The sequence below is a fragment of the Lepidochelys kempii genome, chromosome 21, assembly GCF_965140285.1.
Source record: "Lepidochelys kempii isolate rLepKem1 chromosome 21, rLepKem1.hap1, whole genome shotgun sequence".
In the NCBI taxonomy this organism is placed as follows: domain Eukaryota; kingdom Metazoa; phylum Chordata; order Testudines; family Cheloniidae; genus Lepidochelys; species Lepidochelys kempii.
The window spans coordinates 939977-962903 of NC_136400.1; the positions used below are offsets into that span (position 1 = coordinate 939977).

Sequence of the window (22927 nt, forward strand, 5' to 3'; positions counted from 1 at the left end):
TGAAATATAATAAAACATAAAACTGGCACAAACCTGGATTTAAAAAAGTGGTGCTTTGACTGAGCGGAGGCTATAGTAGTGAATGAGGGGTCAGGTAGTAATTTTCTGGAAAGGTCATGTTTTAATATGATGGATACTGTGGAACTTTTAGACTAAATCACAAAGCTTATATATAAGGTTTGCATCATGGATGAATGTACTTGCCTAATACAGTGGGCTGAAGTTTGATCCACTTGTCTTGGTGTGTTACTTGTCTGAAACTTACCTAATTCCAGGTAAAAATGGTGAGGCTGGTAACACATAAAGAATTTAAGTTTTCCTCTCATTTTGTATTAGTCTTAAGAAATTATCTGATCCATGGGAGAGAAGAAGCTGTTGAAGAGCATAAAGTCTTTGAAGTCTTATGGTTGTGCAGTGATTTGAATGATGCTATTTGGGAATTTTGGTAAGTAGTTCTGCAGTGGTGTAGTAAGGGTTCTAATGTGCAAATATATGTTTCAAGTCATCTAAAACTCTGCACGTTGGGAGCTTTAGCAGACCATTGCAGAACTGCTTCCTGCAATCTGTCTCCAGACAGCACTTCTCTGCTCTCTCCGTGTATTTGGACACTGGTTTGAAACAGCTGATCTAGCCGTTTTTAGTACCTTTCCAGCATCGTCAATGACTTCATAGAACATTAAAGCAGCTTAATAGAGAAAACTTAACTTCTTTAACTTCTAACAGTTACTGACAGTTTTATAATGTAAGGAACTGAAACACATGTCTGGCCCAGGTTTTTTCCATGCTATTTGATTGTAAATAGCCTCAAAAATACAATTACCAAGAATATTAACGTCTAGGATTTGTTGATGAGCTTTTGCTTGGTAGCCTGTCTTACATTTCCACCTGTTGTGCACTTGACACTAACTGATTAACAATCCATAAATAGATGCATCTTGTTACAGTGTATTCTCTTCCATAAGACTTCACTAATAACCTGCTTTCAGGTGCCACTAAATAGAAATTTTTATTTAAAATCTCTTGTGTGCAGCTGTAAATTACAGATGGACAAAATGTCTGCCTTGACTTTCAAATTAAAACTGGGATTTTGTTTATGGAGCTCTGTAAAATGTTTAAGCAAAATCATGCCAGGAGAACACGCACTGTTTTTAATCTCCTGCTTATTCCTCACCTGAAATCCTAATCCTCTGAAACACAAGAGGCTGTTGAATCACCATCTGAATAGCCACAGGGCACACTATTCAGACTCCAGAGAACTTTGAGGGAAGGAGCTTTTGTGGATGCTTTAGAAAGCTGAGATTGTCTTGTGGCAATAGACTGATGTGGATTAGTTGGTTTAGGTTCCTTCCAACCCAAATATTAGAAATTAGAGTAAAATCCAGTCGTTCTAGATAATTTACCAGGACTGTTGTGCCAAAAGCTTAGCAATAAATAAACTCAGTAAAATTTCTGTTTTGCTAAAGGTGATTTTCTTAATCTTTTTTTCAGAGACACTGCATGAGAACAGACAGAAAATTCCATGCAGACTATGAGTGATTTTTTGGTATCTGTGGGCCTTTAATATATATTTCAGGACTCGTTACGTTCTTTTCCTTGTATATGGAAAGTAATGTTACGCTGATTTTGAGGGAGGAGGCTTTTTTAATTCAAACCTGTCCATTGTTAGTTCAAAGTGGGTAGTATTTTGTCAATACAAGAACAAAATATACTGGTCTAAGTAGCACACTCCTTACTGTGGTTTACTGCAAAAACATAGACCAGAAAGAGTTGAAGCAAGAAATGGGGTTTGTGTATACTTTAAACACTAGATGCAGACATTTCTCTGAATTGGTTAGACAGATCAGTTGCCCTTCTAGATTTCAAATGAGGCTCATTTACCCTTTCAATGGTAGTCTTTGAACAGAGTGTAAATTACTTTTGTTCCATCACTAGAGCTCCCTGACCTCTTGAAGAGTGCTGTAATTGCCTCTAGAGAGGGAGGGAAGAAGCATATTCTGGGGTTCTCTTGGTTAAGTTTCCTAATGCTGTTGCTAAACTGCACTTCAAAAGCGTGGGATTTATATACAACTAAGCCACAACAGAAGTAGCAAGTGACCCTCTGGCCTGTTTTGTACTATGAAGTTAGGTTGAGGTAAGTAGCCTTGCATTAACCTATTTGTGCTTGTATTGATGCTCAAATTTCTCTCTGTCTTGACATAAGTGCTCTGTTAAAATGATACATTAAAACCACCTCCCTGAATGGCATACAGCTATATATAGTCTGTGCGTGCAGAGACTGCATGGTCTGTGTTCGCCCTAACAGACCTCCAGCAGCTGTCCCACAATGCTCCATTCCTTACGACAATGACTGCAGTGGTCACAAGGTTAAACTCCACTGCCCAGGAATCAGAGTCTGGAAGGCATGCCCTTTAAGCTCGCCTGGGTGGTGTTGAAATACCTTTTCCTGATTGCCCCCCTTGATGAGCACACCTAGTGGTTCACCATTGTGTGCCGCTACTCTGCTGACCATGCCAGCTCTGTGCAGACAGACAGGTACTAGGAGCTCTCCTGACTGGAGTAGACAAGAAGTAATGGCTCTCTTGGTCCTGTGGGGAAAAGATGCTGTGCAAGAACAGCTGTAGACCAACCACAGAAACGTGAACGTCTACTAACAGACTGCACTGGGGATGCAGGCAGAGAGGTACGACAGGGGTCTGCAGCAATGCCATGTGAAAGTGAAGGAACTTCGCCAGGGATACCACAAGGCCAGAGAGTGCAACAATAGATCTGATGCTGTGCCTCAGCCCTACCACTTCTACAACCAACTATGTGTCATACTTGGTAGAGATGTCACCAGCACCCTGTCAATCGCTGTGGATACCTTGGAGGATCCTGACACAGAAGTCCCTGCCATGAACAGGAAGGAGTGGAAGAAAAAGACAATGTGGGACTCCAGCCATGCCATGAGCTTGGACTAGTTTGAGACTGTACCACAGTCTAGCCAGTCAAATGCAGATGAGGCTGAGGAAAAGGAAGGGGACTCGGGAAAAGTATGTGTATGCCTTTTTCCTTAAAATGTTAGTTATAGATGGCTTCTGGCCCACCCCCAAGTTAACAAGATACAGGTATCAACTTTTCGTTGTTTTGCTTGTATGAGAAGAGGTAGATTTGGCATGTGATTATCATTCTCTATATTTGGTTAGCTGGGATATGTAGAATAATTTGTTTAGGTACCTAGGGATGTCCTTTGTATCCTCCTAAGAGATCTCTGTGGAACTTCCATGGAAATGGTCTGCAGTCCTCTCCTGAAGGCTTCTAGTGATGACTCCCTTGTTTCTTCCTCCATGGTAGTATGCTTTCCCATGGTATCTGTGATGAGTTTGATTGGCACCATTGCATAAACAGGCTAGCAGCACATGAGCCCAGGCAGCTTCAGGTCACCAGTAGCAACTGTGTTCTCTGTGCCTGTCCGCAGTGAGATATTCCCTAAAATCACCACAGCCTGTGGAAAATAGTGCCAATATTCGGTGCTGTTGCCCTGTAATTGTACCCATGGAATAGGGACTAAAATTTTATAACTTCATGCAACAGGAAATCCTTCCATCTCCTCACCCCCCCCTTGTCTCTAGCGGGCTATATTCACAATGGCCGGGGCTGGAAAGCAAAGCATTGTCGAGGCACTCCAAAGCCAAAGTGTCATTAAACCTGTCTTATTAAAAGTGCTTATGAGCATGAGGGACGGGAGTTTGGAAACTTCTCTCCCTTTCCCTTTTGACTGTAAATCCAATGATACATCTATCTGTTTTTATCAGTACTTGCCGCTGTTGTGGCCTGAAGGGGTGCCCCTCCACACCCAAAGAACACTTCATCTCAGTGAGGTGCAGAAAGAAGAAGACTAAGAGTGATGTACTCTGCAAGAACCTGCAAGGCAGCACTGCATTGGGCCACGAACAAAGGACTTGGAGCTATATGACTAAGAACATGAAGAAAGACCAAGAGGACAGGGAAAAAGGCCTAGGAGTCCTAGCAGGAAAAGGAACAGGAAATGCACCAGGACATAATGGGTCTGTTTACGCTACAAGTAAACACTTCTGGCTGGCCTGTGTCAGCTGACTCAAGCTATGGGTCTGGTTAATTGCTGTGTAGACATTCAGGCTCGGGCATGGGCCAGATGCAGGTGTTTAATTGCAGTGAAGACCTACCCAATTGGTCTCCTCAGGCAGCAAACCCAAATGCTGCAGATCCTGGTTGACCTACATGTCCAAAAATACCAGACTGTCCACCTTTTGCAGTCATTGGAGAACTCCATGGTCACTGCTTCCTATTCTGCTCCCCTCCCCTCCCCTACCACATGACATCACAGGGCCCATCATCATCACCCTTATCACTCCATGCTGGGGGACAACAAGGAAAACCACAGCTCCACATATGCTGTGAGGACCCCAGTTGGTGTGTGTGTGTGTAGTCACAATGGGTTACATGTGTTTACTCAAATAGACATAAATGTTTACTTTTATAATTTTAAATTTTCAACCTGTTATGTTAAAAACTTGTATAACGCTGCTTCTTGTTCGGGTGTTTTTTTTTTGCATATTGATTTTCTACATTGCTTTTTCTACTCAATAAAAGTTCTATTTTTGGAGAATCAAATTATCTTTATTCCCAACAAATATTGCAGAATGCATTACAGTTGTCAAAATGCACCAAGCATCACATAATTCATAGCTTCAGGAAAACACGCAGTCATATTTATCAATGTATAGTAAGTACTACACAGTTCTTAGCAGCACCCCAAATGTTCACCACTTTGCCTCACAGCTATTATGCAGGACACAACAAGCAGCTATAGCCATTGGGATATTTTTCTCACCAAGATCCAATCTAGTGAGCAAATCAGCCAGTGTCCCTTCAGTCTACCCTTCTGCACTTGCTGAGCCAGTAGTTTAATCTTTCCTTGGTGCTGTCTGCGTGGCTGGTGTATAACGTCATAAGCTAAGGGAGCAAGGGGTAGACTGGGTTCCATTTCAGTATTGCCAATGGTAGTCTGTTGGCTGGGAAAGAACATCCCTGGTTAAAGCTTTGTGAACAGTCCTGTGTTCTATAGGATGCAAGCATCGTGCACTTTCCCTGACCAGCCAACGCTGAAATCATTGAAGCGTCAATGATGATCCAACAACACTTGCAGACTATGGAACAGTAGTAGCCCTTTCTGTTGATGTACCCTGTAGCCCGATGGGCTGGTGCCAAAATTGGGATATTCCAGCTGTCTGTCACCCCAGTGCAGTTCAGAAACCTCCTTGCTGCAAATCCATCCACTGTGTCTTGCACATTGCCAAGAGTTAGTCCTACATAACAGGAGACAGTTAATGTCCCTACCCAGTTGTATGAAAATGTCCTCACTGTGGGTTTTCAACTCCAGAATGACTTCCCACTGACTAGTAGTAATCCAGCGCTGCAAGTTTCCAACATGCGATTTACCACTTCTCCACTGTACATGCAGTTATTCTGGTGTCCCAGGGCTGGGGCAAGTCTGGCACATAAATCCAGGAATGTCACCTTTTGCAGTCCCACCAGTCTGGGCTCATTTCTCAGGCCCAGACAAGATATTTCCATAATCTGCAGCTGCTCCCTGAAAGCCATCAACAGCCTTGGATTGTTTTCTCGCTGTGTCCCTCATCAAATTGTCCTTGAAGAAATCCTTGTGTCCTAGATGTTGCTGCACTTAGAATCATAGAATAACAGAGTTGGAAGGGACCTCTGGAGGCTGTCTAGTCCAACCCCCTGCCCAGAGCAGGACCAATCCCAACTAAATCATCCCAGCCAGGGCTTTGTCAAGTCTGACCTTAAAAACTTCTAAGGAAGGAGATTCCACCACCTCCCTAGGTAACACATTCCAGTGTTTCATCACCCTCCTAGTGAAAAAGTTTTTCCTAATATCCAACATAAACCTCCCCCACTGCAATTTGAGACCATTACTCCTTGTCCTGTCATCTGCTATCACTGAGAATAATCTAGATCCATCCTCTTTGGATCCACCTTTCAGGTAGTTAAAAGCAGCTATCAAATCCCCCCTCATTCTTCTCTTCCGTAGACTAAACAATCCCAGTTCCCTCAGCCGCTCCTCATAACTCATGTGTTCCAGTCCCCTAATCATTTTTGTTGCCCTTCTCTGGACACTCTCCAATTTTTCCACATCGTTCTTGTAGTGTGGGGCCCCAAACTGGACACAGTACTCCAGATGAATCCTAGAATATCAGGGTTGGAAGGGACCTAAAGAGGTCATCTAGTCCAACCCCCTGCTCAAAGCAGGACCAATCCCCAATTAAATCATCCCAGCCAGGGCTTTGTCAAGCCTGACCTTATGGCCTCACCAATGTCGAATAGAGGGGAACGATCACATCCCTCGATCTGCTGGCAGTGCCCCTACTTATACACCCCAAAATGCCATTTGCTTTCTGGGCAACAAGGGCACACTGTCAACTCATATCCAGCTTCTCGTCCACTGTCACCTATAGGTCCTTCTCTGCAGAACTGCTGCCTAGCCATTCGGTCCCTATTCTGTAGCGGTGCATTGGATTCTTTCGTCCTAAGTGCAGGACCCTGCACTTGTCCTTGTTGAACCTCATCAGGTTTCTTTTGGCCCAATCCTCCAATTTGTCTAGGTCCCTCTGTATCCTATCCCTACCCTCCAGCGTATCTACCACTCCTCCCAGTTTAGTGTCATCTGCAAACTTGCTGAGGGAGCAATCCACACCACCCTCCAGATCATTAATGAAGATATTGAACAAAACCAGCCCCAGGACCGACCCTTGGGGCACTCCGCTAGATACCGGCTGCCAACTAGACATGGAGCCATTGATCACTACCCGTTGAGCCCGATAATCTAGCCAATTTTCTGCCCACCTTGTAGTGCACCCATCCAGCTCATACTTCTTTAACTTGCTGACAAGAATACTGTGGGAGACCGTGTCAAAAGCTTTGCTGAAGTCGAGGAATAACACGTCCACTGCTTTCCTTCATCCACAGAACCAGTTATCTCATCATAGAAGGCAATTAGTCAGGCATGACTTTCCCTTGGTGAATCCATGCTGACTGTTCCTGATCACTTTCCTCTCATCTAAGTGCTTCAGAATTGATTCCTTGAGGACATGCTCCATGATTTTTCCAGGGACTGAGGTGAGGCTGACCGGCCTGTAGTTCCCAGGATCCTCCTCCTTCCCTTTTTTAAAGATGGGCACTACATTAGCCTTTTTCCAATCTTCTGGGACTTCCCCCAGTCGCCATGAGTTTTCAAATATAATGGCCAATGGCTCTGCAATCACATCCGCCAATTCCTTTAGCGCACTCGGATGCAACGCATCCGGCCCCATGAACTTGTGTACGTCCAGTTTTTCTAAATAGTCCCGAACCACTTCTTCCTTCACAGAGGCCTGGCCACCTCCTCCCCATGCTGTGCTGCCCAGTGCAGTAGTCTGGGAGCTGACCTTGTTCATGAAGCCAGAGGCAAAAAAAGCATTGAGTACATTTAGCTTTTTCCACATCCTCTGTTACTAGGTTGCCTCCCTCATTTAGTAAGGGGCCCACACTTTCCTTGGCTTTCTTCTTATTGCCAACATACCTGAAGAAACCCTTCTTGTTACCTCTTAACATCCCTCGCTAGCTGCAACTCCCAGGTGTGATTTAGCCTTCCTGATTCCATTCCTCCATGCCCGAGCAATATTTATATACTCATCCCAGGTCATTTGTCCAATCTTCCACTTCTTGTAAGTCTCTTTTTTGTGTTTTAAGATCAGCAAGGATTTCACTGTTAAGCTAAGTTGGTTGCCTGCCATTTACTATTCTTTCTACACATCGGGATGGTTTGTCCCTGTAACCTCAATAAGGATTCTTTAAAATACAGCCAGCTCTCCTGGACTCCTTTCCCCCTCATGTTATTCTCCCAGGGGATCTTGCCCATCAGTTCCCTGAGGGAGTCAAAGTCTGCTTTTCTGAAGTCCAGGGTCCGTATTCTGCTGCTTTCCTTTCTTCCTTGTGTCAGGATCCTAAACTCAACCATCTCATGGTCACTGCCTCCCAGGTTCCCATCCACTTTTGCTTCCCCTACTAATTCTTCCCGGTTTGTGAGCAGCAGGTCAAGAATAGCTCTGCCCCTAGTTGGTTCCTCCAGCACTTGCACCAGGAAATTGTCCCCTACCCTTTCCAAAAACTTCCTGGATTGTCTGTGCACCACTGTATTGCTCTCCCAGCAGATATCAGGATGATTGAAGTCACCCATGAGAACCAGGGTGTGCAATCTAGTAGCTTCTGCGACTTGCCAGAAGAAAGCCTCGTCCACCTCATCCCCCTGGTCCGGTGGTCTAAAGCAGACTCCCACCACGACATCACCTTTGTTGCTCACACTTCTAAACTTAATCAGAGAGACTCAGGTTTTTCTGCAGTTTCATACTTGAGCTCTGAGCAGTCATACTGCTCCCTTACATACAGTGCAACTCCCCCCACCTTTTCTGGCCTCCCTGTCCTTCCTGAACAGTTTATACCCATCCATGACAGTACTCCAGACATGCGAGTTATCCCACCAAGTCTCCGTTATTCATAATTCCCTGACTTTGCCAGGACCTCCGGTTCTCCCTGCTTGTTTCCCAGGCTTTGTGCATTTGTATATAGGCACTTGAGATAACCAGCTGATCGCCCCTTGTTCTCAGTATGAGGCAGGAGCCCTCCCCTCTCACACACTCCTGCTCGTGCTTCCTCCCGGTATCCCACTTCCCTGCTTACCTCAGGGCTTTGGTCTCCTTCCCCCAGTGAACCTAGTTTAAAGCCCTCCTCACTAGGTTAGCCAGCCTGCTCGTGAAGATGCTCTTCCTTCTCTTCGTTAAGTGAAGCCCGTCTCTGCTTAGCACTCCGCCTTCTTGGAACACCGTCCCATGGTCGAAGAATCCAAAGCCTTCTCTCCGACACCACCTGCATAGCCATTCATTGACTTCCACGATTCGACAATCCCTACCCCGGCCTTTTCCTTCCACAGGGAGGATGGACGAGAACACCACTTGCACCTCATACTCCTTTATCCTCCTTCCTAGAGCCACGTAGTCCGCAGTGATCCACTCAAGGTCATTCTTGGCAATATCATTGGTGCCCACATGGAAGAGCAGGAAGGGCTAGCGGTCCGAGGGCTTGATGAGTCTCAGCAGCCTCTCCGTCACACTGCGAATCTTAGCCCCTGGCAAGCAGCAGACTTCTCTGTTTTTCCGGTCAGGGTGGGAGATAGATGACTCAGTCCCCCTGAGGAGAGAGTCCCCGACCACCGCCACCTCCTCTTGGGAGTGGTGGTTGTGGAACCCCCAACTTTAGGACAGTGCATCTCATGCCTTTCAACTGGTGGAGTCTTCTTCTGCTCCCTTCCCCCAGACGTATCATCTGGGCCACTCCCCGCAATGGTACCTGTGGAGAGAACATGAAAATGGTTACTTACCTGTATCCGCGTTGCTGGTACATGGATGTTCCCCCTTCTTCTGGAGGTCACATGTTGCCAGATTTCTTCATCCTGTCCGCACTGCGCAGCCTGCTCTGAATCTTCAGAACCTTGTGCCTGTAGAAGTATATCCTGACGTCTGTCCAGGAAACCTTCAGTTTCTCTTATACAACGCAGGGTCGATACCTGTTGCTCCAGACCTTGAACCTTCTCTTCCAGTATGGAGACCAGCTTGCACTTTGTACACACAAAGTCGCTTCTGTCCTCTGGAAGAAAGGCAAACATGGCACATCCAGTGCAGGTCACAACAGTTGAACACTCCCCATCCATATTACCTTCCTACTATGAACTTCCTCAGGAGATGCAGTAATTACTCAGAGAAGTCGTTAGGCTGTAAGACTCAATGGGCTCACTTCAGGCGAACTCCCAGGCAAACTCTTGCTGTTTGCTGCTCAGCTGGTTCCCCGCCACTCAGCTGGTTCGCGGAGCGCCGGCTTTTTTAAGCAGCCAGGCTCACCTGAAACAAAACACTTAAGATCTGGAAAGACAGGAGAATCATGCATCCAGTATTTGCAACATTCATGAGGCTAGCTCTGTGGTTCCTGTACTTCTGTCAGAGATTGCAGACACTGAAAAGGACCATGTGGGTTCATAGGATTTTTTTTTAAAGGTGCAAAAATTATGGGCTGTATGGATGGCTTTATGGGGTGGAGAAAGTTACATGCTGGGAACTTGACTCCTAGCTCTCGGAGATCCCTGGGCACAAGTTATTACTGTCCCACAAAACATGGGAAAAATGTCCCCCCAAGGCATTGCATTGGAGGGCAGTGTGTATCCCACTGGGATACCTCATGGTGTATTGTATTTTACATCAACCCCAAGCACTTCTGAAGAGTACATGCAGCACCAATGCAAACAGCAAGTATGTACGCACCCAAGTGATATACAAATTCGGCAGGTGTATGCTAATGTAACTTACGTCAACCAATGTTTGTAGTGTAGACATGGCCTTTGTAATGGGACTTATTAAACAGAATCATGAAGGGTGGGGAGGAAGATACCTTAGTAGCTTGGACACCTGATGGGAAAAGATCACAAAATCTAGAAAGTATTTCTTAAATTCTCCTTGCCAGCCTTATATTAAGTGTTCTGCTTTTTATGTTGTCTATCTTATTTTGCCGTGCTCTGCACTAAGAAGTGAAGCATTCCTAGTTTCATCCCGTCTGATATTACAGCTTCTTGTATTCTTTTTAGGTAATACTAAGTGGAGGTGCTTTAGAAGTGGTGTTTGTTCAGTCAGAGATTTGGTGTATGGGGAGTTGTGAAGTAAACAGAGCCAGAAGAACCAAACAATTAAGCTGTTAGAATGTAACTGCTTTAAATTTACATTACTGTTACTGAATATGAACGACATAGTGTAAAAGGTGAAATTACCTGTCTTAGGTGGAAGTCTGTTCTAGCAGTCAGTATATCTTTAATTTTTGACTGCTCTTTATGCACTGTGCATCTTGTCCAAACATATGTTTTCTTAATAATAAAAGAAAATAACTTAAATTTATTTCCCACAGAATAGACTTTTCAAGGAGCTTTTTCAAATATTGACAAACTATAAAATTGTTTATTATGAGTTTTTCTGCTGTGTCCCCTTTACAGTAATATCCTGTAGCTTCTTATCTTGTGAACAGTAATGCGTCTCATCTTCTCCCAATGTATAGAAAATTTAAAATGGCGCACAAATGACTTCTAAGGATTCTCTTTCCTTGGGAACTTTATTGTGCCATTATCACCACTCAGAAGTATTGTAAATTGAGCAGGTTTTGACTTAAATCACTACTTTCCACTAATTCTTCCATAATTTGTCACGCTTTTACTAGCAAATGTAGGTTTAAATCCATACTGAGAAGTTTTAGTTTCCATGCACTGCTCCACAGTAATTGGTATCTTGTTTTGTGACTTGAAAAGGTATCAGTTTTTGGAAGAAGCTTTTCAGAATCAGAAGGGTGCAATTGAGAATCTGTTGGCCAAACTTCTTGAAAAGAAGAATTATGTTAATTTTGCAGCTACTCAAGTGCAGAATAGGTAAGTACCTACAGATAATATTCAAGTGTTGATATTGTATTGTGCATTTAATAAAGCCTATTGTTCATACTTTTGTAGGCTCGTAACTCATTTAAATTCTAGTTGGTCCTTGTGTCAGTTATACTGGATTTATAGTTGGAATGTTTTATACTTTATTATGCTTGTCCATGGCACACTGTTGCAACTATATAAATGTCAAAGTAGATGACCCTTTATGGAACTGCTGGTACTGTCAAAGGTGTGGCATAATTTATTATAGAGTAAAATAACCTCTACTGCTCTGGTCTTGTCAGTGAGAACTCTGTGGGGGTGAGAGACATACTGGCCATACTGTTTAATATACACATCTTTCAGATCAGAAAAGACAAGAGCTGGAGATATTAAAATAAGAAAATAGAAGCAGAGGATTAATACTTCACACTAATTCAAGCAAAACATGAAAGAGCAGTTAAACATAAAAAGGTGGACAGAAAAGTCAGACAATTAAGTCATCAAATCAGGGTCAGACTTTGTGTAAACTTTCTCCTTTATTTGCCAAGAATTAAATTCTAGATGGTTCTAGATCTGTAGCAGTGGGTTAGCAACTTTTTATCTGTTAGGCAGAAAGTAAATAAGCCATACAATTCTGCGTTTATTAAATAACTTTAAAGAAAGTTGCTTCTTTACTTTTTATGGAAGAAAAATGACTGTGTAGTATTTGAAGGCATAGTATAAAGTAATTGCCTGATCATACATTTCTCTTTTTTAGGATAAAAGAAGTAAATGAAACTAACAAACGAGTAGAACAGGAAATCAAAGTGGCTATTTTCACCCTCATCAATGAAATCAATAAAAAGGGAAAATCTCTCTTACAGCAGCTTGAGGTACAGTTAAGAACAAACAAAAAATCAGTTCACAAACTCGCTCTTTCGAACACCTATTGAGAACTTGCATTCCATACTTGAGTGAGGAGTTTATTCTGTGCAGGCACAGGTGTTTCAGTGGTATGCCACTCAAGTATGATATGGTTGGAGTTAAATCTCCTGTGATCTTTTCATTGATCTAAAATGCTATGACTTTCTTAACTTGTACATCTGTGTCGTATAGCCCCATTTTAAACTTGCTCTTTATCATAGATAAATGTCTGGAAAAAGCCCTTTCTGACTCAAAATGCCATGTTCCTACCCTAAAACATACTACTCCTGAAGTCTGTAAACTCTTGTCCTTTTTTAAGAGGCTAATGTGTACAGACTGTGGAATTAACATGACTCATAATATCACTGCTCATTTGCTTGCTTTTTTCACTTCCTCTCCCAATGACTTGTCTAGGAGTCCTTCTCTTTAGAATGTCAGCTCTTAGAGGCAGGGATCTGCCTTAAGTTTTTCAGACAAAAAAAATAATTGGTACTGTATAAATGGCAAATATTTGCTAATTGTCTATTTGCTCTGCATTTTGTGTGACTTAATGCAGTCAGAACCGGATTCTCCCCTCTCCTTCTGCTCTTGTGAGATGGTAGTGGCAAAGGGGAGGTAGCTCAGAAGACTTCTAAAGTCGTCGTCCTTGCTTGAGGCTGTCCTTCCCTACTTAACCTAACTTGAGCTTGTCAATATACCTCTGAGTGGATAGTCTGTGGCTGGGTCTCAAATTATTCTCACTCCATAAGGAAGTAGTTGAATGTGGCTGAAATGTGATTCCTCCGTGTTCATAAATCTCCTTGTCTCCATCAAGAAAGCTTGTCACTTCAGCTTCAGAACTCCTATATATGACAGCTTAACAGGGAGCAGTGCATTCTATCTCATAGTTGTGGCTTGTTACATACTTTTGTGTGTGTGCGCTGACAAAAGGCTGTTTGAAAGACACCAATAAATATCTCAATAAATTGTAATGAAAATTTACCAGCCCAAGCAGGACCTACTTGTCTACTCTTACAACTCTGATGGCAAATTAATATTTTCAGTCAGGGAACTGTTTTGGGGGCAGAGGGATGCACAGGGAAGGGAGACAGACTAAAAGTAGGATTCTGCAAGGCTACATTGTGTAAGGAGTGCTTACTGCTACTTTGTACTGCAGTAGAGGTCTTAATATCAGATTATGTACCCTTGGAGTTGTGAAAGTCATTCTTCAGAATTGACACTGTAATTCCTAATAACTAAAAGAGCTGAGACATTCCAAATAATGGCTTCAGAAATCTGGTAGGATAGGTATTGCATATTTTTACATAAACATGTAAAGCACAAATCTTAAATTACGTAGTTTAATTAAACTTTTAAAGCATGTGTTGCATTTATAGAATCATAAAAATATAGAAGTGGAAGGGACCTCAAGTTTTCCCCCCAATCCAAATCTCCTTTGCTGCAAATTAAGCCAATTGCTTCTTGTCCTACTCACAGTAGACATGGAAGACAGTTGATCACAGTCCTTTGTAATAACCCACCCTGTTATCCGGTGCTCCTGTATCCCCCTCCCTATTTTTTTTTCTTCTCAAGACTAAACACATGCATCTAAACATTTTATCATTTTTGTTTCTCTTCTCTGGACTCTCTCATATTTGTCCACATCTTTCTTAAGGTGCAGTGCCCAAAATGGACACACTACTCCAGCCGAGGCCTCAGCAGTACTGAGCAGAGTGGGACAGTTGCCTCCCATGTCTTACATATGACAGTCCTGCTAATAAACCCCAAAATATTAGCCTTTTTTGCAACTGCATCACATTGACTCATTCAATTTTTATGATCCACTATAGCCTCTCTGTCCTCTTTAGCAGTACTTTTGCCTATTAGTTATTCCCCATTTTGTATTTGTGTATTTGATTTTTCCTTCCTATTGAAGTACTTAGCACTTGTCAATTGAATTTCACCTAGTTGATTTCTGACCAATTCTCCAGTTCATCAAGGTAATTTTGAATTCTAATTCTGTCCTCCAAAGTGTTAACAACCTCCTGTAGCTTGGTGTCATCTGCAAACTTTAGAAGCATGTTCTCCACCCCATTATCCAAGTCATTAATGACGACACTGAATAGTACCAGACCCAAAGAAGACCTACTAGATAGTCCTCCCAGTTTGACAGCAAACCATTGATGATTACTCTTTGAGTACAGTTTTTCAATGTGTTTTTCACCCCCACCCTTAGGGAAATGTGGTCTGAATGAAATTACTTTAATTTGCTTATGAAAATGTCACTTTGGACTGTGTCAAAAGCCTAATTAAAGTCAAGATATATAACATCAACTGCTTCTTCCCATCCACTAGGCCAGTAAACCTGTCAAAGAAGGAAATTAGGTTGGTTTGGCATGATTTGTTCTTGACAAAATCCATGCTGGCTATTTATCAACTTGTTGTTCTCTAGGTCCTTAAAATTGATTGTTCAACAATTTGTCCCAGTATCTTTCCAGGTATTAGGCTTGACTGGTCTGCAATTCCCTGGGTCCTCTTGTTCCCTATAATTCCCTTCTCCAGTTCTCTAGAACCTTACCTAATGGTTGTGAGACTGCTTCAAATAGCTCCTTAAACAGTGTCTTGTATTAATTTAAATGGAATAGATAGGCCCAAAGACTCAAAGATGTTAACATGACCCCTGAAACGGTCCAGCATAAAACAGTTTTTTAAACAAAGTTTTGGATTTGATATATAGAGATCTCAGCCTGCTTAGCACCATGGCAAACACCATTAAAATCCTTTTTAACCTTTTATTGAAGATACAGAAAGGAAAGAAAAACAGTGATAGCATTTGAAATGTAAAATCTCAAATAAGGCTTTCATTTTAACAACATCCCTTGTTCCCTTTCCCTTTAGCCCTTTTGGAAGGAGAAAGGGGGAAATAAAAACAGCAAAGATAGAAAATGCAGCTTCTGTCTCTGGTGTTGATTCACTTGCATCCTCACTGCTGGAGAAACACAGGCTGAACATGCTGTCTTATCAGCCACTCTGAGACCTGGCAAACTTGTACCAGTATTAGGCTGTTTACGGCATTGTTTTTAGCTGCCCCTTTCTGGTCACGGGCTTGACAGCAGTGTTGCAAAATGTACAGCCTTGGCTGGCTGAGCCAGACTCCTAATAGATAGAAGGAAAAAGGAGAGATAAGAGAGAGAAGAAATAAGGTAAGGAAGGAAAAGGACACACTGGAGGTGAGCGGGAGGCAGTCTCACATATGAGGTAGTGGTTGGGATTTAACCAGAGCCAGTGGAGGTGACGATGTCATCTGGCTCCCACTCGCTGGCCCTCTCCGATCAGAATGATGCAGGTAGAACGATGGTGCACTGGATTCCGGGGTCCCAAAAGACAGCAGGGGTGGCAGCCATGATGGTGAAGCTCACTCCTTCCCCTTTCAGTCAGCCAGTGTTGCAGTAGCCTGTGTCCATCTGCACTATCCCCCAAAGTCTTGCTTTTTTAAAGAACCCCAGAAGGGAGTGATGGGTGGAATAGCCCATCCCCTCATTATTTTGTTCACCAGTTAGGCCTAATTTCCGACACACCAATTTTGGTCCATTAATTTCCTGTCCCACGCTTCTGTTGTTTACCAGGCATGATCTTAACACAGACCTTGAATTAGATCAGTAGGCCTTTTTGTTTGAACTAATTTAGTCTTTTGCACATTTTCCCATCAATGTTTATTATAGGTTGTGACATTTTATAAACATCATCCTAGTTTTTACAGTTGAGCTCACAATTAGGGTAAATTTTTAGGCCCAGTTATCACAACGGTACCCTGTGATGAATTTAATCAGGCCCTGCTCACATGAATACATCTAACTTATCTAAATATTCTTTCACCTGTTTTCTCTGTTCCGGCTTGTATTCCTTTTCCTTTGTTAATATTATTAGTGACCTGATGCTGGGACTGTGTGCTGTAGTTATGGGGGATCCTCTGCCCCATGTGGTGCTGAAATAAGCCCCTGGGACCATTTGTTGCATTTGGGGGTGTGGGTTGTTGGAACTGGGGGGAGTCCAGCCTTGTTCTCTCTCCCTCTCCTCCCCCCAATCACTACTGTACAGCTGCTCTGGCTGTAGCTTGGCTGGCTGCTCTCTGGGTTCCCAGTATAACAAGTGCTTTGGTGGCAGCATGCTATCAAAATGTTACTGACAAGTCAGGGAACGAAGAGGAAATGACAATTTGCAGTGGTTCATGACTCTGCTAAACCCGAATGGAATTTTGTGGGACCTAAAAGGTGGTTCTTCCAACCTCAGGGTTTTTTCTCTCCTGAATTTTGAACACCTGCTGCAAAGAATTGGCAGTGTTAGTACTTCGTGTCTTTCATAAAGGAGAGTGTTAAGTAACTTAACAATGTCACTGCCAGGTCCTCCTATAATGTATATATGTATAATGTATATTGTTTTAATTGTGTGCATTTAATTGTCTGATATCAGTATAGATGATTTTTAAATCTAATAATCTGAGCTTCTGTTTCTTTGTAGAATGTGACAAAGGAAAGACAGATGAAGCTAATACAACAGCAGAATGACATCACAGGGCTTTCGCGGCAGGTGAAGCATGTGATGAACTTTACCAACTGGGCCATTGCAAGCGGCAGCAGCACTGCATTGCTGTACAGCAAGCGGCTGGTAAGGAAACCTGCCCCTTCCAGAATTTAGAATCGAGTATAGCAAAAATTTTGGGATCTTAGTATGTTTGCGCCTCCAACCTTGACAGAAGAGAACTTTATGGTCAAAAGAATTTTCAAGACATGGTTTATTTTCTCCAGATCACTTACAAGGAAAGGAGAGCCAGTTAATCACACTCCATCTAAAACTGTTGGCTTCATGATTTAATAGTAATGAAAAAGGGTTTGCCAGCGCAGTGACCTCTCTCTCCTTGCTGAAAGAGTTTGGGGTGGATAGTTGTGTGGTTGTTTCTTTTGTAGAATTCTGTGCCATCAGTGTTGTCACAGTCCCTGGGTAAACTGCCCCTTCTTGAGACCCTTTTCCAGGCCCGAGTACACCTTTTGAAGTGGCAGGTCCATGGTTCTAGTTTTTAGAGTGGGATCCTGTGAACAAAGCGTATCAACTAACACCGAGTGGTTGCCAGCTGTGATACTTAGGAGGCCCAATGGTCTTGATACGTGTGAGAGTTTTCCTTCAGGAGCCTATAGATGATGATGTTCAGTGACACAGAAATGGTTTCTTCAAAACAAAGGATGAAGTTTGCCAAAAGATACACAGCAGTAGAGAAACTAATTTAAAACAAGATATGTATAAACATACTCTTACCTTAACTTGGCATTCCCCTCAAGCACCTAGGAAGACATAATTTAGTCTTTCTGCCACGGGTCCTCCTGCCTTCTCTTGGGCACCAAGTTACAGCCTGTTTACTGCATGCATGATGTGGAAAAAGCTAATGTACTCAATGCTTTTTTGTCCCTCTTCACAAACAAGGTTGGCTCCCAGACTACTGCACTGGGCAGCACAGCATGGGGAGGAGGTGACCAGCCCTCTGTGGAGAAAGAAGTGGTTTGGGACTATTTAGAAAAGCTGGACGAGCACAAGTCCATGGGGCTGGATGCACTGCATCCAAGAGTGCTAAAGGAGTTAGCAGATGTGATTGCAGAGCCATTGGCCATTATCTTTGAAAACTCATGGCGATCGGGGGAGGTCCCGGACGGCTGAAAAAGGGCTAATGTAGTGCCCATCTTTAAAAAAGGGAAGGAGGAGGATTTGGGGAACTACAGGCCAGTCAGCCTTACCTCAGTCCCTGGAAAAATCATGGAGCATGTCCTCAAGGAATCAATTCTGAAGCACTTAGAGGAGCGGAAAGTGATCAGGAACAGTCAGCATGGATTCACCAAGGGCATCATCTAATTGCCTTCTACGACGAGATAACTGGCTCTGTGGATGAGGGGAAAGCAGTGGACGTGTTATTCCTTGACTTTAGCAAAGCTTTTGACATGGTCTCCCACAGTATTCTTGCCAGCAAGTTAAAGAAGTATGCGCTGGATGAATGGACTATAAGGTGGATAGAAAGTTGGCTAGATTGTCGGACTCAACGGGTAGTGATCAATGACTCCATGTCTAGTTGGCAGCCGGTATCAAGCGGAGTGCCCCAAGGGTCAGTCTTGGGGCTGGTTTTGTTCAATATCTTCATTAATGATCTGGAGGATGGCGTGGATTGCACCCCCAGCAAGTTTTCAGATGACACGAAACTGGGAGGAGAGGTAGATACGCTGGAGGGTAGGGATAGGATACAGAGGGACCTAGACAAATTGGAGGATTGGGCCAAAAGAAATCTGATGAGGTTCAACAAGGACAAGTGCACAGTCCTGCACTTAGGATGGAAGAATCCCATGCACTACTACAAACTAGGGACCAAATGGCTCGGCAGCAGTCCTACAGAAAAGGACCTAGGGGTTACAGTGGATGAGACGCTGGATATGAGTCAACAGTGTGCCCTTGTTACCAAGAAGGCCAATGGCATTTTGGGATGTATAAATAGGGGCATTGCCAGCAGATCGAGGGACGTGATCGTTCCCCTCTATTTGACATTGGTGAGGCCTCATCTGGAGTACTGTGTCCAGTTTGGGGCCCCACACTACAAGAAGGATGTGAAAAAATTAATAAGTGTCCAGCGGAGGGCAACAAATATGATTAGGGGACTGGAACACATGAGTTATGAGGAGAGGCTGAGGGAACTGGGATTGTTTAGTCTGCAGAAGAGAAGAATGAGGAGGGATTTGATAGCTGCTTTCAACTACCTGAAAGGGGTTTCCAAAGAGGATGGATCTAGACTGTTCTCAGTGGTAGCAGATGACAGAACGAGGAGTAATGGTCTCAAGTTGCAGTGGGGGAGGTTTAGGTTGTATATTAGGAAAACCTTTTTCACTAGGAGGGTGGTGAAGCACTGGAGTGCTTTACGAAGGGAGGTGGTGGAATCTCCTTCCTTAGACGTTTTTAAGGTCAGGCTTGACAAAGCCCTGGTTGGGATGATTTAGTTGGGGATTGGTCCTGCTTTGAGCAGGGGGATGGAGTAGGTGGTCTCCTGAGGTCCCTTCCAACCCTGATATTCTATGATTCATACCCCTAGGTCTGTCACTCTTTTAACAGAATATGGTCTTTTGATCTCCAGATTCTCAACTGTGGCAAAACAGCTCTGTCACCAGGATTGTATCTCAGGTGTGATCATAGCTAAAAACTTGACTGTTGTATACTCAGGTGTTTACTAGGACACTTTTTTTATATTTCCTGTTTGGTTTCTTTAACAACCCCTTTTGATCTAACTCTATGCATTCAAACAGGGTAATATCACACATACACAGAGGCATATATGTTTATAAAAACTAATATAAATATTTCCCAGTTTTCCACAAGAATCATGGATCTACATTTTCTTCAGTGGGAAATGCCTACTTTCTGACTGGAAAACAAGTTATAAAATGTTGGCTTTGGGAATTATGGGGCAGTATTGTGTTTAAAGTTGTCTTTATGAATGAAGAAAGTCTGGTTCTGCTGGGAATTCATTTCCTAAATTTGACTAAAATTATGTTGTGCTTTGTACTTGGTGCTAAATTATTCTTGCTTTTGAAAGATCAGATGGCTAAATAACATGAGAACGGCCACACTGTGTTAGATCAATGGTCCATCTAGCCAAGTACCCTGTCTTCTGACAATGGCCAATGCCAGATGGTTCAGAGAGCATGTCTTTTGCTAGATACTCTTCAAAATTCTTTTTTCACCTGCCTAATTATACTTTTACACTTGACTTGCCAGAGTTTATGCTCCTTTCTATTTTCCTCCGTACAATTTGGCTTCCAATTTTTAAAGGGCGCTTTTTTGGCTCTAACCGCTTCTTCTACTCTGTTTAGTCAGGGTGGCATTTTTTTGGTCCTCTTACTATTTTTTTCTTTAATTTGGGGTATAAATTTAATTTGAGTCTTTAGTGTGGTGGTTTATATAAAGTGTCTACAGGTTGCAGGCATTTCAGTCTTGTGACTGTTCCTTTTAATTTCTGTTTAGCTTCGTCGTTTTTGTGTCATTCCCCTTCTTTAAGTTAAATGCTACTGTGGTCGGCTTCTTTGGTATTTCCAACCCACAAGGATGTTAAATTTAATTTATATTTTGGTAGCAATTACCGAGTGGTTCAGCTACATTCACCTTTTGAACCAGATCCTATGCTCCACTTAGAGCTAAATCAAGAATTGCCTGTCCTCTTACGGGTTCCAGGACTAGGTGCTCCAAGAAGTAGTCATTAATGGTGTCTAGACATTTTATCTGTGCATTCTGTCCTGAGGTGATCTGTATATGGGGATAGTTGAAATCCCCCATTATTATTGAGTTTTCTATTTTTATAGCCTCTCTAATCTCCTGGAGCATTTCACAATCACTGTTGTCATCTCAGTTAGGTGTTCAGGAGTATATTCCTACTGCTATATTGTTGTTCAAGCTTGGAATTTCTATCCATAGAGATTCTGTGGAACAGTTTGATGTATTTATGATTTTTACTATATTTGATTCTATGCTTTCTTTCATATATAGTGCAACTCCCCCACCAGCATGACCTACTCTGTCATTCCTGTATATTTTGTATCCTGGAATTACTGTGTCCCATTGATTTATCATTGCTCCACCAAGTTTTTGTAATGCCTATTCTATAAATATCCTCATTTAATATCAGACACTTAAGTTCACCAATCTTCTTATTTAGATTTCTAACCTAACGGCAGAAAGCATATCTGCTGTTGTATTGACTTGAAGAGGGGGAGATGCTGTGGAGCACACACCTTTTTAGTCCATTAGCACTGGAGTAGGAATTTCAAGGTGAACTCATTTATATGAATTCCCAGAACTACTTCTGTGTAATGTTAAAAGTTGTATTTTCTGATGCTATCAAAGGGTTAAAGTTCTTTAAATGATTCAACTGAAGATAGTTAGAACGTGTTGAGTTTAGAAAAAGTTCAGACTAACTGGCAGTATTCTAAGTAATTGTTACAGATCATCAAGCTGAATCATCTGGATTTATAATTTAGCATAATTTATTTCTAAAGCAAAGAGATACTCACATTTGTAAGTAAAATGTACGCAATATTTTCTAAGAGCAGAATACAAGTGAGTCTCATCATATTCACATTTAACTTATGCGAATTCAACTATACGTGCTCGGCAAAAAAAAAGAAAAATAACAAGATACCTGTAAATAGTGTGAGCGCTTCTGCCCACCATTCCACTCAATGAGTGTATGCCCCGGAGTGAGCATGAGGTGGAAGACATGAATCTGCTGTTCCCTCAGGCGGTCTCAGTTCCCGTGTGCCCCTCGTAGTGTGAGCATCTTGCCGCGCTAAGTATGATTCTAGTGTTTAAAAATATGTATTTTTCGTACAACATGGCCCCTAAATGCAAGCCAACTACTTCATCTGGTGCTCAACCGAAGAAACAGCGAAGAAACGCTGGATGATGAGCCTTCTGATGAGAAGGAATTCAAAGCCAGCCAAGGTTGGCTTAATAGTTTTAGGAACTGCTTCAACCTCAAAAACGTGCAGACTACTGGTGAAGCTGCATGTGCCAATGAAGAATGATTTAATTTCTGAATACAATCCCTTTATGGAACGAAGCCTCAAAATCACACGTCGTATTATGGACTATTTGAGACCGTATCAAGAAATGTTTGAGCAGCTCAAGAGACAACAGCGACAGTTGCTGATCATGTTTTTCAAGGAAAAACAACCAGCAGCAGATGAGCCTGCGCAATCAACTTGTCGAGCTGAACCAGAGCCAACCACTTCGTCTACGACTCGCTCTCCGTCACCTCCGTCTCCTGGATCGACATCAAGCCCTGATGACCCCCGTAATTAAAAATACAGTACTGTAAAATTATATTTTGCATATGTACTCTTTATTATATACTGTACGTTACTGTATACATTATACATTTATACATATTACTGTATAGGGTTGTATACACAAAACTATGTACAGTATACTGTACTTTATGGGCGATTCAAGGGATTTTCAGTGGTAATTTTGACTCTGCGATTTTAGCCTTACGCACTGACTTTAGCACCTGACCCCCGCGTAAGATGCGACTCCACTGTATAGTAGCTATGCCCACTAACGAAATAAACCCTCAATCCTTGTGAGTTGTATTTAAGGTTTCCTACATTATGATAAAAGGAGTAACTGTTTTTAGACAAGCTTTTTCCCTTACAAACATAAGAATTTCTAAAACAGTAGTTGGATTACACCTTTATTATATAACTGGGTAGAAACAACTAGTTGAGAACATTTCCTGAAAGCAGGTGAGCAAACTTAAAGGTTAGAAATTGGACAGTACTTCGTAATGTTAGTTGGGTTTTTTTGGTTAATCATTACTAATTAAATCCTGGATTAATGCAAAACCAAGGGACCAGAATATGTTGCATACTATCAATCTTGCATTCAGTCAGCACTAAACAGACAGTGTAGTCTGCTGGAAAGCTGGGAATCTTAGTGAGGCAGGCC

The 22927-nt window shown here is 42.5% G+C and overlaps 1 protein-coding gene across 1 annotated transcript in view; it reads left to right on the forward strand.

Annotated features, from left to right (window-relative positions):
• TRIM33 (tripartite motif containing 33) overlaps positions 1-22927 on the forward strand; it is an 81041-nt gene that overhangs the window by 34505 nt on the left and 23609 nt on the right. Inside the window, exons 5-7 of the mRNA XM_073320068.2 lie at positions 11414-11530; positions 12279-12393; positions 16922-17068. Coding sequence (XP_073176169.1) covers positions 11414-11530; positions 12279-12393; positions 16922-17068 — 379 coding nt within the window. The remainder of the gene's footprint in view (positions 1-11413; positions 11531-12278; positions 12394-16921; positions 17069-22927) is intronic.